The sequence below is a fragment of the Pteropus vampyrus genome, unplaced genomic scaffold (assembly GCF_000151845.1).
Source record: "Pteropus vampyrus isolate Shadow unplaced genomic scaffold, Pvam_2.0 Scaffold82, whole genome shotgun sequence".
Classification (NCBI taxonomy): Eukaryota; Metazoa; Chordata; class Mammalia; order Chiroptera; family Pteropodidae; genus Pteropus; species Pteropus vampyrus.
The window spans coordinates 9044769-9059880 of NW_011888863.1; the positions used below are offsets into that span (position 1 = coordinate 9044769).

At 32.8% G+C, this 15112-nt stretch overlaps 1 protein-coding gene across 1 annotated transcript in view; it reads left to right on the forward strand.

Annotated features, from left to right (window-relative positions):
• Positions 1 to 11115, forward strand: part of MUC19 (mucin 19, oligomeric) — a gene marked incomplete at its 3' end in the record, with an annotated part of 48935 nt that extends 37820 nt beyond the window's left edge. Inside the window, exons 32-34 of the mRNA XM_011363183.1 lie at positions 7769 to 7867; positions 8154 to 8228; positions 11050 to 11115. Coding sequence (XP_011361485.1) covers positions 7769 to 7867; positions 8154 to 8228; positions 11050 to 11115 — 240 coding nt within the window. The remainder of the gene's footprint in view (positions 1 to 7768; positions 7868 to 8153; positions 8229 to 11049) is intronic.
• Positions 11116 to 15112: the final 3997 nt, after the last annotated feature.

Genomic DNA, 15112 nt, shown 5'->3' on the forward strand with positions numbered 1-15112 from the left:
AATTGATTTTGTTTCCCCCCAAATATGTGGCTTACCATTTGGTTATCTTTGTTGATTCAATTAACTGGATAATCATAAATTGTCTACAGTTTGTGCTACGGACTCCTAGACTGGGTATAAGACATTCAGAATAAAATGTAACATTTTTGAATTTTAACAACCATAAGAAATAACATGTCCATTTACCTCTGACTGAGGCATCATAATAATTTATATAAAGCAAGGAGGGCAATCAGAAGAATTTCAGAATGTTTTGTGTTTTACTGATAGTTTTATTTAGAAGCTCCAAAAGAAAAAAAAAAGCCAAGTCTAGTGTTCTCCTGATTTTTTTTTTGTTTTGATTTTTGTTTCTTTTTGTCTCCCATGTAAGAATAAAACATTTCATTTTAAGGCACACCAACATATTTTTTCTTTTTAAACTCTTTTTTTTCTTCTCACTTTCTCCAGTAAGCATCGGGCCATACTAAAAATAAACAGCTTAAAATAAAGTGTTTGATTTTAGAACACTTTTAAAAGAAATAAAGATCACTTTTGTGGGGCAATTGCCTCCACAAATTGTAGACTTGAAAGTCATATCCCATTTCACTGACATAAACGGTTTGAAAGTTGAACATCATTTGACAAATTGTTACCAATCTATAACTACATAATGATTTTTGTTTTTTAGCCTTCCATTTGATCAGTAATGAGAAAAATAATTCCAAAATAAGAGTTTAGTCATCATTACTAGCAAAGTTTCTTGTTTCTAAATATGGCATGCATCAGCTAAGAATATTTAAATAGATACTGAAAAACAGTAGTTTAATATTTCCAGATATAACATAGCTAGGAAGCTATATCATTTTAAATGTATATTGCCTCTCCATGAACTATGTACAATAGATGGAAAAATTTCTTTTTTAAGACATGGGTGCCATTTCACCCAGAACTTTGGTTTACAGTTTTAGTGTTTTAAATGTAATTTCATTTTTTGATAATATATTAATGCTTTTGAGTTCAATCCATGTGATTAGTGGGTTAATTTAATTTAATCAAACTTTTCTGCTTTTATTTTTTGCTTTATCTTAAAATATAAATTTGGTTTAAAAATCTGTAATTCTTGAACACACAAAGGTTTTAAAAAGAATCTAGGTAGGGGACAGCTTTTTTCTATATCTTGTTCCTAGGTGAAATACTTTTGATCAAGTACTGGATCAAATACTTCCCTGAGTCGGGGATGTTTCATAAGCCATTATTTGTTTTTTTTTTAACCTATAACTTGAAAGAATTAACAAAATCATTTTAAAGTTTCTTCCCATAAATTTACCATTCTGAAGATTCCTCAAACAACTAAAAATGATCCACCATGTGGCCCAGCAATTCCACTTCTGGATATTTATCTGAAGAAAATGAAAACATTAATTTGAAAAGATATATGTTCTTTGCAGCATTATTTACAATAGCCAAGATATGGAAGCAACCTAGATTTCTATTGATAGATGAGTAGATAAAGAACATATGGTGCATACACACACACACACACACACACACACACACACACACACACACACTAGAATATTATACAGCAATAAAAAAGAATGAAATCTTACCATTTGCAACAACACTGATGTACACTGATATATTATGCTAAGTGAAATAAGCCAGACAGAAAAACAAATACCATTTGATTTCACTTATATGTGGAATCTAAAAACAAACAAACAAAACAAAACAAAAACAGACATAGAAGCAGAGACCAAAGGGATGGCTATAAGAGAGGAGGATGGATGAAAAAAGGTGATGGAGAATACAGTTAATAATATTGTGATAAGTTTACATGGTAACAGATGATTAGAATTAGTGGGGTGATAATATTATAAGATATAAAAATGTTAAATCACTATATTGTACACCTGAAACTAATATAACAGAAATAATATTATATACCAATTATACTCAAATTTAAAAAACTAATCCAACTCTGGAATTGTGATTCTAAATAAAACCCATCTCTCAGAAATAAATTAATGACTTTTCTTAAATGGATTGAAGGCATTACTGCCAGATAGAAGGAGGAATGATTAGGTCCTCCTCGGAAGAGAATTGATGATTTATTTGACTTTACACTTAAGCATCTTGAATAGTTGAAGTAGGATTTCATTGTTGCACATATCTTCGAAGTAAATAGCATAAGACTAAAGTACACTTTTGACAAATTTAGAAAAACATTACGGAAAACTTTAAAAGCATGAGAGAAGCAATATGCAAAGCTTAAGTTTTTTCTGATGTTCTATATATTCATTTTCTTTTCTAAATAGTAAATGCTTCAAAGAATTAAAATATGGTGAGTGATGCCTAGCTGACCATTCCAATTAAGTATGTTACTTTTAGAAAAAAAAAGCACGCAATTAAGTTTTTGTTGTTGTTGTTTAGATTGACAGATCTTGACACAGCCAGTATTTACTGAACACTATTCTAAGTATGTGACACATTATCTCACTTGATAAAGAAAATTCTGTGAAGGGGATCCTATTATTTTTCCCAATTTACAAATGAGGAAATAGAAGCAGAAAAGGTTAAGTTATGTATCCAAGTTACTTGCTAATAAGTAGCAGAGAGAGGATTAAAATCCAGGACATTTTTTTTTTCTAGATTCCAATCTAGAAAAAAAGGTAAAGGCAGCTCTTTCCATTACCAATCTAGATTCTATGTTTTGCTGTTTAAGAAAGCGAATAAAGTTGAATTTAATTTAAATCAGATTCTGAAGTCGTAGCATATAGTTGCAGATTCCAGTTTCAAAGTGGGACTTGTGTTCCAATTTATAATTTATTTAGTAAGTTTCCAAAAAACCAAAAAAAAAGCTCATGTACTATATGGGATACTGATTTGTATGATTAAAACATGAATTTCTCTTATATAACAATTTTATATCTTAAAATGTATTTTCTTTTCTTAAAAATTAAAATCTCAAAATGGTATAACTGTGGGTTATATATAAATTGTATTTCTTTGTGTAATATGCTTATTCTAAAATAGCATCAATCATAGAAAGGAAATAATTGCAGCAGACAATAAAAGAGAGCCGGCTGAGTGTAGTGCAAAGCGAAAGCAGAAAAATAAGAATTTGAATCCTTTCACTTCTACTTACTAGCTATATGATCCTAGTTTAAGTCCCTCAAACACTGAACATTAGTTTTCTCATCTGAAGTGTGAAAAATATAATATCTACATTATAGGACTTGAGAGAAGAGTAAATATGATAGTACAGCTTAGCATAATACATAGTAAGTACTCGGTTAAGTCAACTTTATTATTAGCACTGATTTTATAGAGAATAATTCATTATGTAAATGAGCTTATATTTTAACAGAGGTGTTTAGTATTTTTTCAGTAATTAATGAGAAGCATACCGCTTCCTGAATTAGTACTGATTATATGGATTTTGATTTTTCAAAAATAAGATATTTTATAAAACTGTAAACTTTGAATTTATTGTTTATTAGAGAAAATGTCATGGATATTCTTTAACCTTACCTTTCAGACATTTATATTAAGTGAAATGAAATCCATTGAAGGAAAATGACAAAATAATTTTTCATTATAAAAATCAAAATCCTTCTTAGAAGTAAGCAGAAAAACTTAGTTGTGGCTGGAAAATTAATTGCAAGATTTTATTTTAATAATTAAGTTTATCATGAGATAAAAAATAATTGAGGTAAAAATAATAAATTATTTTATTTATTAAGTTTATTATGAGATAAAAAGAAATGGGCACTGTCAGTTTGAAAAAATTTAGGGTGGATTACTGTCTCATAATACTAAATACTAAACATCTCTGTTAAAATATAAGTTATCAATATTTTGGTAAAGGCAGCTCTTTCCATTACCATTTATATCTTCGCAACACAGAAGCTGCTATACAGTAACTCACAATTATCAAGTGCTTTAGCATGTATGCTCATTTGCAATTAATGGAAACATCATTTGAAATTGTAATGGTTATCGATATCAAAACTACTGAGAACAATAATGCTTTCTCTATCAATTTTAGTAATTAAGTCAAGAAGAAAAATGAATTCTCATATATTCTCACATATTAATAAAATCATATCACAACTTTTATGGCTTTGTTGAGAATTTTCAACTTAATGTGTTCCGATGTCCAATTGTGGGAAAGGGAACTATGTCACAGTAGCCTGACTGGTATGTACTACAGTCTGTGCCTAGTTTGTATGACTCTTATAGCCCTGATAAAAGATGGGCCCTTGAAATCCACTTTGGAGCACGTTGCAATTTCAGCCACACCAATTATAAGGAAAGGTCTATAAATATGTTTTCTCATTCATATGCTAAATATATTTGCAATCCATTCTTTACCACCTAGGGCGTGCTGCTGTGTTCCCCTTAACTCCATGTTGATCAGAGTATGTTCAGATGTGGAAATTCTGGAGAAGATTTGATTCTACTCCATATGATAATGTTGCTTTTAATTAAATGTAATTGTGTTCAACTTGAGAGAGCTCAAATTAGAATCAGTGCAATCCTTTGGAGGTTAAATCTTTAAAGGAAAGTAGAATTTGAAACCAAATCTTTCCTAGTATTGAGGTCTATCTTGCCACATCATTATAATCTTGATAGTCTTTGTGGACAATGGTGTAATAGTCTTTCTATGCTACCCTTGCATCCAGGTCAGCAAGACATTTTAATTGAATGCTCTATTATTTTGTTCATTAGTGGAAAAGATATCAAGATTTGAATTGGTATGTTGGTAGAATCTGCTTGATACTGATCTGAAATTTTTAACAATGCTAGGCACTAATTTCAAGAATTCTCACATAAATCTCTCAAACTACTTAACATTTGTGACATAATCAGAGGAGACATATTTTATTATTTATTTGATATATTCTATAATTTCTAGTCTAATTTATAACATTACTATTAATATGGTAAGTGGGTAATAAAAAAAACTTAAAAACTACAAGAGGAAGTATTATATAAAAAAGCTTTATGGGTCACAATTTTAGGTACTAGGTAACTTAGATTTTAGCTTCAGCTTTGGTGCTGACTAGCAGAGATTTGGAAAGAATCACTTAAATTTTCTGAGACCAATTCTTCATATGCAGAATAGTTATAATACTTTTATTCTATTTGTTATTCATTCATTCTATTGACAAATACTTATCAGGCATCTATCAGTATGTTGCTAGGCACTCTAATATCATTAGAGATATAAAGGTGAATTAAAATAGACATGCTCCCTATGTTCATGAAACTACTCAGGAAGATAGATATCAATTATGTAATTACAAAAACAAATAAAAACTTGCATTAACAACAAGAGCTATGAAATGCTTAAAATGGGGATGAGGCAGGTGGAGAAGGGATTTGATTAAGTCAAGATGGTCAGGAAAGGCTGAAGAAAAGATGATTGAGTTGTGAACTGACCGATGTAGTGTTAACTAGACAAAGAGGCAAGAAACCATGTTCCAAATACAGGGAACTGCAAATAGAAGATATGAAAAAATGAAAGAAAGCCAGTGTGGCTGGGCAATGAGTGAGGATCAAATAGAAAGACAGTGCAAGGTTTTTTTTATTCCTTCTTTTTTAAGTTATAAAACACTGTAAAATTGTAAAGTGACATTACCGTATAAACAATAGATTTCCAGGGATTTTAAATAGAAATTAAGACTGAAATACAGAAAAGAGCTCACTTGTCATTATTTATAGAAACCAGAAATTAATAAAGGTTTATTATTAAAGTCTATAGACCCCCTCAACAATCATTTAATGAAGTCCTATCACCTTCCTGGCAATGGGGCGGGCATTGGGAAAGCAAAGATAAAAATACTCCCTAAGGAGTTTACTGGTAACTTCAAATTTATCTCCATGATCCTGTTCAATCAAATTTTTAAAAAATTCTAAAAAGTATTTCTTTTTCTTTCCACCCCAAACTCAAATGCTACTTTACAAAAATATATCAAATTAAAAAAAAAAAATCCTAAAAAGTATTTCTCCTTCTCTCCACCCCAAACTCAAATGCTACTTTAAAAAATATATCAAAGGCACAGATAACCAGAAATAGAGTGAAGTCAAAGAAATCATAAACTACCAAATCAGTCTCTGCTTAAAAATTAATTTTGTCATCATTGATATATATTTATTCCATTTATTCTGTATTTAGTAGAATTCAGCACACACACACATACATTGGAAAGTGTGTTATAATGTCACTATTTTAAAGATAAAATAAAAATGTGTTATTACATGCAATACCGAATGAATTGCAAATTGTTATTTATTGAAAGCTAACAAGCGATCAATCTTTTCTAGTCTTTTTCTTTGAGGTCAAAAAAATTCACATCATTTCTTTTTCTTATCAGGAACAACTCTTAGTCCACCTAGTGAACTTTTTACTACAGGTTAGTGTATTAATTTCTGGATTTTATATGTTAAAAAATAGCTAACTATAAATTATTAGTAACTGGGTTTTTAAGAAAAAAATTATATGCGTATTTGACTTTAAAAAAATATTTCAAACAAGTAGTTACTGGGCTTTTCCCTCTGGTTTTAAACTTTTTTAAAAAACTGAATTTAACTTGTTTTCAACCAGTTTGTATTGATTGGCTATAATATGGTTTTCAATTTTATTTTCTTTATCATTCATTATTTATATAGCATCTACAGCAATACTAAATGATATTAAGCTCAAATTTTAAAAAAATGAATACAGGATGAAAGAAAACATGTATATCTAGCAATATTTTTTATGTGTTTTAAGTATAAAAATAGCAATTAGTTATTTCATGATATTATTTCTTCATTGTTTCTATCATTCCTGAGTGACAGTGTGATTAGGGCATAAGATTCCATTTCTTTGAAAACAACTTTGTTGACACAAAAGTATGAAGACGTAATGTGACCCCATTCAAGATGCAGAGAACATGACTTTGTTTAAAAAAAAATAAAATAGCAAGGACTAAACCAAATCCTAGGGGAAAGTATAGTCAAACTAGCCAAAATAGTTTGTGCCCCTCTGTGCACACAGCAAGTCAATGAGAACTGACACCAAGTTTTGCAGTGAAGAAATATAAGCCATTTTATTGGAATGATGCCACCTGGGAGAATGGGGAGATCGTACTCAAAATCCCAACTTCCCAATGGCTTACCCAAAAGAGGTTTTTTACAGCAAAAATCATGAGTAATAATGAGTAAGGGGTTTAGGGTAGTGGGTCTCATTAATTGGTCCTTGATTAGTTAAGCAGTTAATTTTCATCTTCCAGTCAACTGATTCTCTCCTGGCATTACCTTGTCTGGTTTTGGCAAGATTGTCGTGCAGTTGTTATTCTGCTTTGTGAGATGAAACATCTTAACTATGCGCATCAATAGATTACCTTAGTGTGCAGGGGTAGAAGCTATATATCATGTGACTCTTACTCATTGCATGCTGTTATTTCTGCTGTCTTGGTTACCCGTTTTTCCGGCAGTCTAACAGGTCTAGGGCTAAGCAATTTCTATAATGGTTAACGGGGTGCTGCATGACTTCCTTCTTGTGGTTGTTAGTTTAAACTAATTTATGAACCTATTTTGCATAAAAATTTTTATTAGGGAATTAATTCTCCAACTTCAAAAGTAATATTAGGACAATATCTTTAGGAACTCGGGGCAGAAATCACTGGATTCTTGATTCTATTTTCTATGGTAGGAATTGATTGAACAGTTAAGCCACTAATTGATAATAAAATCCAAGTATACTTGAAATGAGAAGTTCATTTTCTGTTTTTCTCAGGTGTTACAGGAACTCCGTTTCCTGTTACCTCCACAGCAAGAAGTACAGGCATAACAGAAGTAGTGGGCCCCATCTTTACTAGTCCTTGGCACATATCAGGTAAATTAAGTTCAGAACAAAGTACACAGTAACAGCTAAGCAATCGGTTGCAAGCAGTACTGCTTGTTACAGAATTATACAAAATAATGATATCTGACTTAAGTGTAACATCAGACGTAGATATTCTTTATATATAAATAAAATGTAGAGTATTTAGATTTTTCACAGGTTGATTTCTTAAAGTATATCACATTATTACAATTATATACACTCATTATCTGGAGGGATGATGGTACCCATGCACTTTTGTTTTAGCCCTTGTTTGTTTTTCTTTTATCTTCATCAGGGAAAACTGGAGGATCAGCAAATACAACCACAGGAAATAAAGATGGAACCACAAGTAAAACAAGCTTCAGAGATGGTGAGACCAAGAAATAAGTCAAATGCTATTTCTTCCATAGCTTTTTTTCCAAGTGCTTCTTCTTTTCAAGCCAGGAACGAATATACAACTTTAGGTAACTGGAGTCCAGTGTCAGTGCTATGTCACCTGAATGGCTTTGGGAAAATATTCAATAAGTAATCTTTACATATTAATAAAATATTAATGATATATTCTGAGGTACACTAAAATTTCTGAATTATGCTTAAATATATAACATGTGATTTAATACACATTAATACTGTGGTAGTTGATCTCTTTATTCCCATAAGGAAGAAAATAATAAAAGATCTCAAAACTGGTAGAATTAGGATTAGAACCCAGAATACTTAGCCTTCTCTTTAATAGCTCCTCAGTTCCCTGACCTGTGCATAAAAGCATACATTTAAAAATAGCCAAATGAGAAAATGCTTGCCCTTGTGCACCATTGACCAAATTTCAAGAATTGCTAGTTTCATGAATAAAACATTATTAATATTCTGTAAGCATAGGTAATTTTAATTTAAAAAAAAAAAAAAAACAAGCCTTAGTTCATCCCTACTTCTTATGCGGTCAGTTGATAATTTTAAGTACCTCTTATACTTTCTCTCCTCTGCATCACATTTGCCTCTACTTTTGCTCAGGTGTTAAACATTTTCTACCTGGTCTCTGTGGTCATCCACCTAGCTCACCTTTCCTTCACAATGGTGTTCAAAGTATAGTCCCCAAACCAACATCATCAACGTCTCTTGAGAACTATTCAGAAATGCAAATTTTGGGGCCCACTTCCCTAGAATCAGAAGCTCTTAGTGTGGAACCTAACACAGTATATGAACAAGCACTTCAGGCAAAATTGGTGCTTATCAAAGTCGAGAACATTTCCACTCTTTCTCTACTTCCCTCCCAATTTACACTTTGGTCAATGCCACAGGCCAGAATGGACTTCCAAAAATTCATCTATCATTGTGTCACTCCACTGCTTAAAATTCTTCAATTGTTCTGATTGTTTTTAGGATAAATAAAAATTCCTTTACATACCATTTAAAAGCCATATATTTAGAGTGTTCATGGGACTTCTCTTTATGCCTTTACTAACTAATTCATGGTCTGATTTTGTTTTTTTCTACATTTATTTTCCCTTAACAAATTTCTTAATTTAAAATTTATGTTTTATATACTTTTTGGAATTACATATAATTTACATAAAAATATTATGTTAAAAGATATAATCCAGCAGTCCCCAACCTTTTTGGCACCAGGGACGGGTGCTCCTATGAGAATCTAATGCCTGATGATTTGAGATGGAGCTTAGGTGGTGATGATAGCACTGGGGAGCAGCTGCAAATATAAACGAAATTCACTAGCTTGCGACACTCACCTCCTGCTATGAGGCCTGGTTCCTAACAGGCCATGGACTGGTACACCTCAGCACCCTGGAGGTTGGGGACCCCAAATAATCTACGGCAGTGTAAATTAAGAAGCTGGTTAATTCCAATTAGATCAGTGAACTGATTTAAATTTTAAGGCGATGACTGTTTAGTTTATATTTGAATTGGAATTATTTGAGTAATAATGACAAGTCAATCAGGTATCTATTTTGGTTATCAGGCAGTAAGTACAATGGTTTTAAACAGAGCTGCTGAAAGTTTGGTCCACAAATGAGTGCCATCTAGAACTGTTTGTTACTGGTCCATGAAAGAATTGAAACAGAGAATAGACATTTAGAAACAGCAATTTAACACATCAATTTTATATCTGTTGAATAGAAGTTTATGCTTTGATGATTTTCTTTTTTCAAAATTTTATTTTTCTTTCATGGCATTTTCCCAAAACATCAACATAGGGCAGATTGGAAATTTTATAATATTGCTCTCATTTACCACAGATTGTTTGAGAAGCAAAGGTTAGAGTATAAACTCGGCTTAATCTGCCTGAGTTTGGCTCCTGAATCTACAGCCAACCAGCTGGGTGACCTGGAGAAAGTCACTTAACTACATCTGTTACATAGGAATAATAATATTACCTGCCTTAGAGGGTTTTTATAACAATAAATGAGTGGATTTATGTCTAGGATATTTTTTAAACTGCTAGTTTTTTTTCAGTTGGAACAGGAGGCCCTACTGTACCACCAATAGGAAGTACGACAGACAGCACACCCTGGGAATCAAGCACAGGAACAACAAATGCAGGAAAATCAGACAAGTCAGGATGTACATTTTAGCACCTATTAAATGGCACTGAACGTATTATAGGTTGAACTATAAAGTAAGCTGTGTATGGTATTAGACCATATAGCTGCAGAAATCCTAGGGATTGTTTAATGATTTCTTATATGTTAGAAACCCTGATTCTGTCACATTAGGAGTGATATATAGAATTTTACAACTCTAGAAGTAATGCCTCTCCTTCCTTGCTGTTATGTCAGGGACCTCAGAAATATCAAAGGACTTCACAACAGCACCTAGGAGTAAAAGCACCAGTGGAGACTCAACTGCCCCAGGCACAACTTCTGGAGGCAGAGCAGGGAGTTCTGAAGCATCTTCTTACTGACCTTAGGGAAGTCACCAGGGGCTTCTATTGTTGTTAGTAAATGCCCATGCCCATATTCATGACTTCACCACCCCTGCATTAATGGGCTTAATGGCACTGTTTCTCTAACATCAGCTCTGAGGTGATTTAGAGCAAAGAATGTTATGTTTCAGATTCAAAGACTCCTCTTGCCTTAGAACTTACTTCTGAGGCTGTGAGTCTGGAGTGGAGCTGAGGTTATTTGCTAACTCTGGCACCCCAGCGTGGACTGAACACCACTGTTCTTTTCAATTAGGAACAACTGGAGGGGAAAATGCAGCCACAACTGGAGCTACTGATGAAAACACTTCTGGAGCATCAGGTACTGAAAGAATATAATCAGAATAAATCTAGATAATAGAAATGTGATATATTTACTTCAAATTTTGTCAGAGACCAGGTTTCCTGGGGGAATTTAATTATTACTGTTTGTATAATTTCAAAACTGAAGATCAGAAATAAATCAAAAGCTATTTATTATGTTCATTGCATCATCATGCTTAGTGCTGTAGAGAATATAAGAGTAGAGTAAGGACTTCTTCTCTTAGAACTTGATTTTTGAGCAAGAGAGATGAATATTTATATACATGCAAAGGCTCAAACCATGTAAGGCAGAAGATAATCAGCCAAAGAAGTGTGACAAGAGTTGGAGTAGGAACTCAAGAGGAAATTCTAATAAGAGAACTGAGTAGTTGGGGTTAAAAACAATAGAATTATTCCATTTGAAAAAAAGATATTATGGTCAGTGCACTATGACTACATCTATATGCTTTAATTTCAGCAAAAACTCAAAACATAAGTAAGCTGAGTAAAATTTTTGGGATATATTTAATTTCAGAGAAATAAAGAACAGTCATATTTCATGTGTTAGGGAAGAGAATTGAAAATAAAATCTCCCAACTCAGAGACCCTGTCCACAAAACAAAGTTTTATTATTGAATAAGCATTAAACAAGAATATGACGCAAATCACAGGCAATTTGCTAAGCTATTGTAAAGACAGAAAGAAATCTCACCAAGCAGACATATATGTTCTCAGGAAAAATGATAACTGGTCCTCAAGCATTTATTACACACAGCATTTATGACTTGACAGCATTTATTACACACAGTTTCTCTTAAATTTGCCTGGTAATTGGAGTGACCATTTGGTTAGTTAATAGTTTTTTTACAAAGAGAAAATAAACTTCTCCTATCTTGCAGACAGGAGGAAGTTTTGTAAACAGAGGAAGATAAGAGAAACATTTCCCTAGATGTTTAAATTTCAAAGAGATAATGCCCAGGTCCTGGAGAAAAACAATCTTGTGTCATTTTAATGACAAAAGGCTTGTTTAGTTTTTTAAAAGATTTACATAAATTTCAAAGACCTAGAGAGAGAACTTAAAATTTCAAATTTTTCTAAGGGAAATGCTCTAAGAAAAGGAAGAGGAAGTCTCTTATTTTCGACAGAGAGAATTAAGCCTCTCATTTAAAATTTTAGTTTTTTCTTATACAAGCCATCCTCATAAGATGATCAGTTTTATATTTTAATTAGCTAAGTTTTTGTTTGTTTGTTTGTTTCTATTATAAAATTAAGCCATTCTGGGATATCACTTGGAGCAACTACTGAAGTTAGAGGTGGCAGCACCCCTGGGCAACCAAGTACTAGCCCTTTTCCTGTTTGCCCTGAGATAACTGATGGATTATAGTCCTGACCTTACTCCCAAAGTTTGCCATTAGATATCTTGCTTTTATTATTTTTGCCTTGCTCTAGTATATCGATAGCTTTTGGAAACAAATGACATCATCCTATGTATAGCATTCTGTTTTTAGTAGTTCTATTGCTGAAAATGTCAAATCCTAGTAGTGCAGCTCATTCTTATGTGAGCTGCACTTTTTTTTTTTTCTAAATGGGAAAAGGGCTAGGCCCACAAATCCTGGGAAGTCAGACAAGTCTCAACCTGACTTTTCAGCTATTCCCAACCATACTACCCTCAGGAGGGTGTAATCTGGTCTAAAGATTGAATTAATGCTGTTAGATTTGAGTATTATATAAGCTCAAATAACCAATGGGGGAAAAAAAAAGGAGTCAGGAAAATAGTAGCTACATATATTTGAATCTACACATACCTCTTTCTACAAACAGATATCAATGCAGTGAATAGCAACGTAGAGCCCATACTTAGAGTGTTTAAAGGAGGCAGAGAAGACTAAGACCAGGAAATGTGGCTCTGGAGCTTACAGTGGAGCTGAGATTTAGGTCAGGGCATGCTAGAAGAAAGGGAAGTAGAGATAGGTGCTTAATAGTGGTAGAACATAGCATCAACTAGGCTTCACTCCAGAAGGAAAGGGCCCCACCTTGAATAGAGAATACTGAGAAAAACTGAGACCTGGCAAGCATGAGCATTGTGGATGTGGGATAGAAAGAAAACAAGACTGGAAAGTTCATGGAATGAGAACTAGCAGTCTTGGGAAAGCACGTGACCACTTGTCAAGGAGAGGGAGGAATATTGGAAAATGGAGGGACCCTTAGAACCTGAATATCAGTGGAAAAAGAAAAAATATTTAAAGCCAAGGGTCTCAAGAAAACAGGATAATTAAGAATTAGAAGACAAAAGAAAGTTGCTACTTACAAAACAAGAATCCTTTCACCCTAACAATATAAGAGGAAGCCCTTGATCTGAGAAATTTAGTGAGCCACGCCAAAGCCTCTCTGCTGCTTACTACGTAGGATCTCTTGCTATTGCTGTTTCAAGAAAATCCAATGTAAAAAAATATGAAAAAGAAAAATTGTGTTATCTATAGAAAGCTGTTCCTTTGTAAACATTTTCAGAAATTTTTATCAATAGCAATCAAATTCTAAAAATTTAATCATGAAGCAGCGTTACAGAACAGAAAGAGTATTCATCCACTGGGCACCAGCAGAGCCAAACACTAAACAATGAGAATTGCAATGGAGAAAGGTTGACTATTTTATTATGAATGGCACCATCCAGGAGGGGAGAGCTAATACTCAAAAGCCAGACTCCCAAATTGCACGTATTATATAGGGCTACAGATTATATAGGGCAAAATCATAAGTAAGACACTGTGGGTTAGATGTTTGGAGTTGTGCTGGGAGCTGATTGGTCAGAGGTGAAGTAAAGGTAATGAATAATTTTCAGGTCTTGAGGACAGTTCTGAGGTCCACTCCAGTTTCCCTCTGTCCAGTCTCATGGGAAAGTAGCCAGGGGGTCACTCCACCTTAGGGCTCAAGAATTGAAACAGACCTTAGGTCAGATGTTATCATTAGCCTGCCAGAGTTCCATACCCAATGACCATTAGTCAGGTCCAGGCTACTATATTCTGCTGCTTCCAGGGTTGCTGATTATCAGGGTGAAAGGCTAGGTCTCTGAGGTGTATAGATTGATAGATGATAGATGATAAGATGACAGATAGATATGATTTCTAGAGCTAGGATTTAAAACCAAATTTAATCAAAGTCATAAGGCTCCTTGGTTTCAGCAGAGGAATACCAAAACATAACATTAACATGAATTTCAAATAAAGAAGCACTTGCAGATATAGAGAGACATCAAAATTATAAATTAAAAAACTCAGGCTAAAAATAGATAAACAGTAAGACTATGTTAATTGGAATTGATAAAAACCCAGGAGAGAGGTTGAAAAAAAATTATCTCAAAAGTAAAGACCAAATAACAAAATATCCAACAGAGAGTAAGTAAGACTGAATGTATAGCACATGATTAGAGGATAGAATTGAGAAGAGCCCTGCCACCCCCCACCCAAATCACAGACATTTTTAGAAAAGTTAAAGTGAATCAGAGTAGGATGTAGTTATAGGAAACAGACAAAAGTATTTAACATATTATTGCAGTTTCTGGAGAAGAAAAAGCAATGAAACAAATGTTTAATTAAATATTTAATTAAAACTGTAAATCAGTACAAGTTTCTTGCAATTAAAAAGAAAAAAAAAAAGATTTAACTCTATATGTTAAAATAACCTACCATATACCTGGAAGAATTAATCTAGAATCATCAATTCTGTGACTTAATTTAGGAAACTGTTAGACTTGAAAGATGAAGAAAGAAATTCTCCAGTCTTTGAGGCAAAAAGATAAATTATTAAAAAAAACAAAAAGAAAGAAAGAAAGAAAAAAGAAAGAAAGAAAGAAAGAAAGAAAAGAAAGAAAGAAAAAGAAAGAAAGAAGGAAAGAAGGAAGAAAAGAGAGAGAGAGAGAAAGAAAGAGAGAGAGAGAAAGAGAGAGAGAAAGAAAGAAAGAAAGAAAGAAAGAAAGAAAGAAAGAAAGAAAGAAAGAAAGAAAGAAAGAAAGAAAGAAA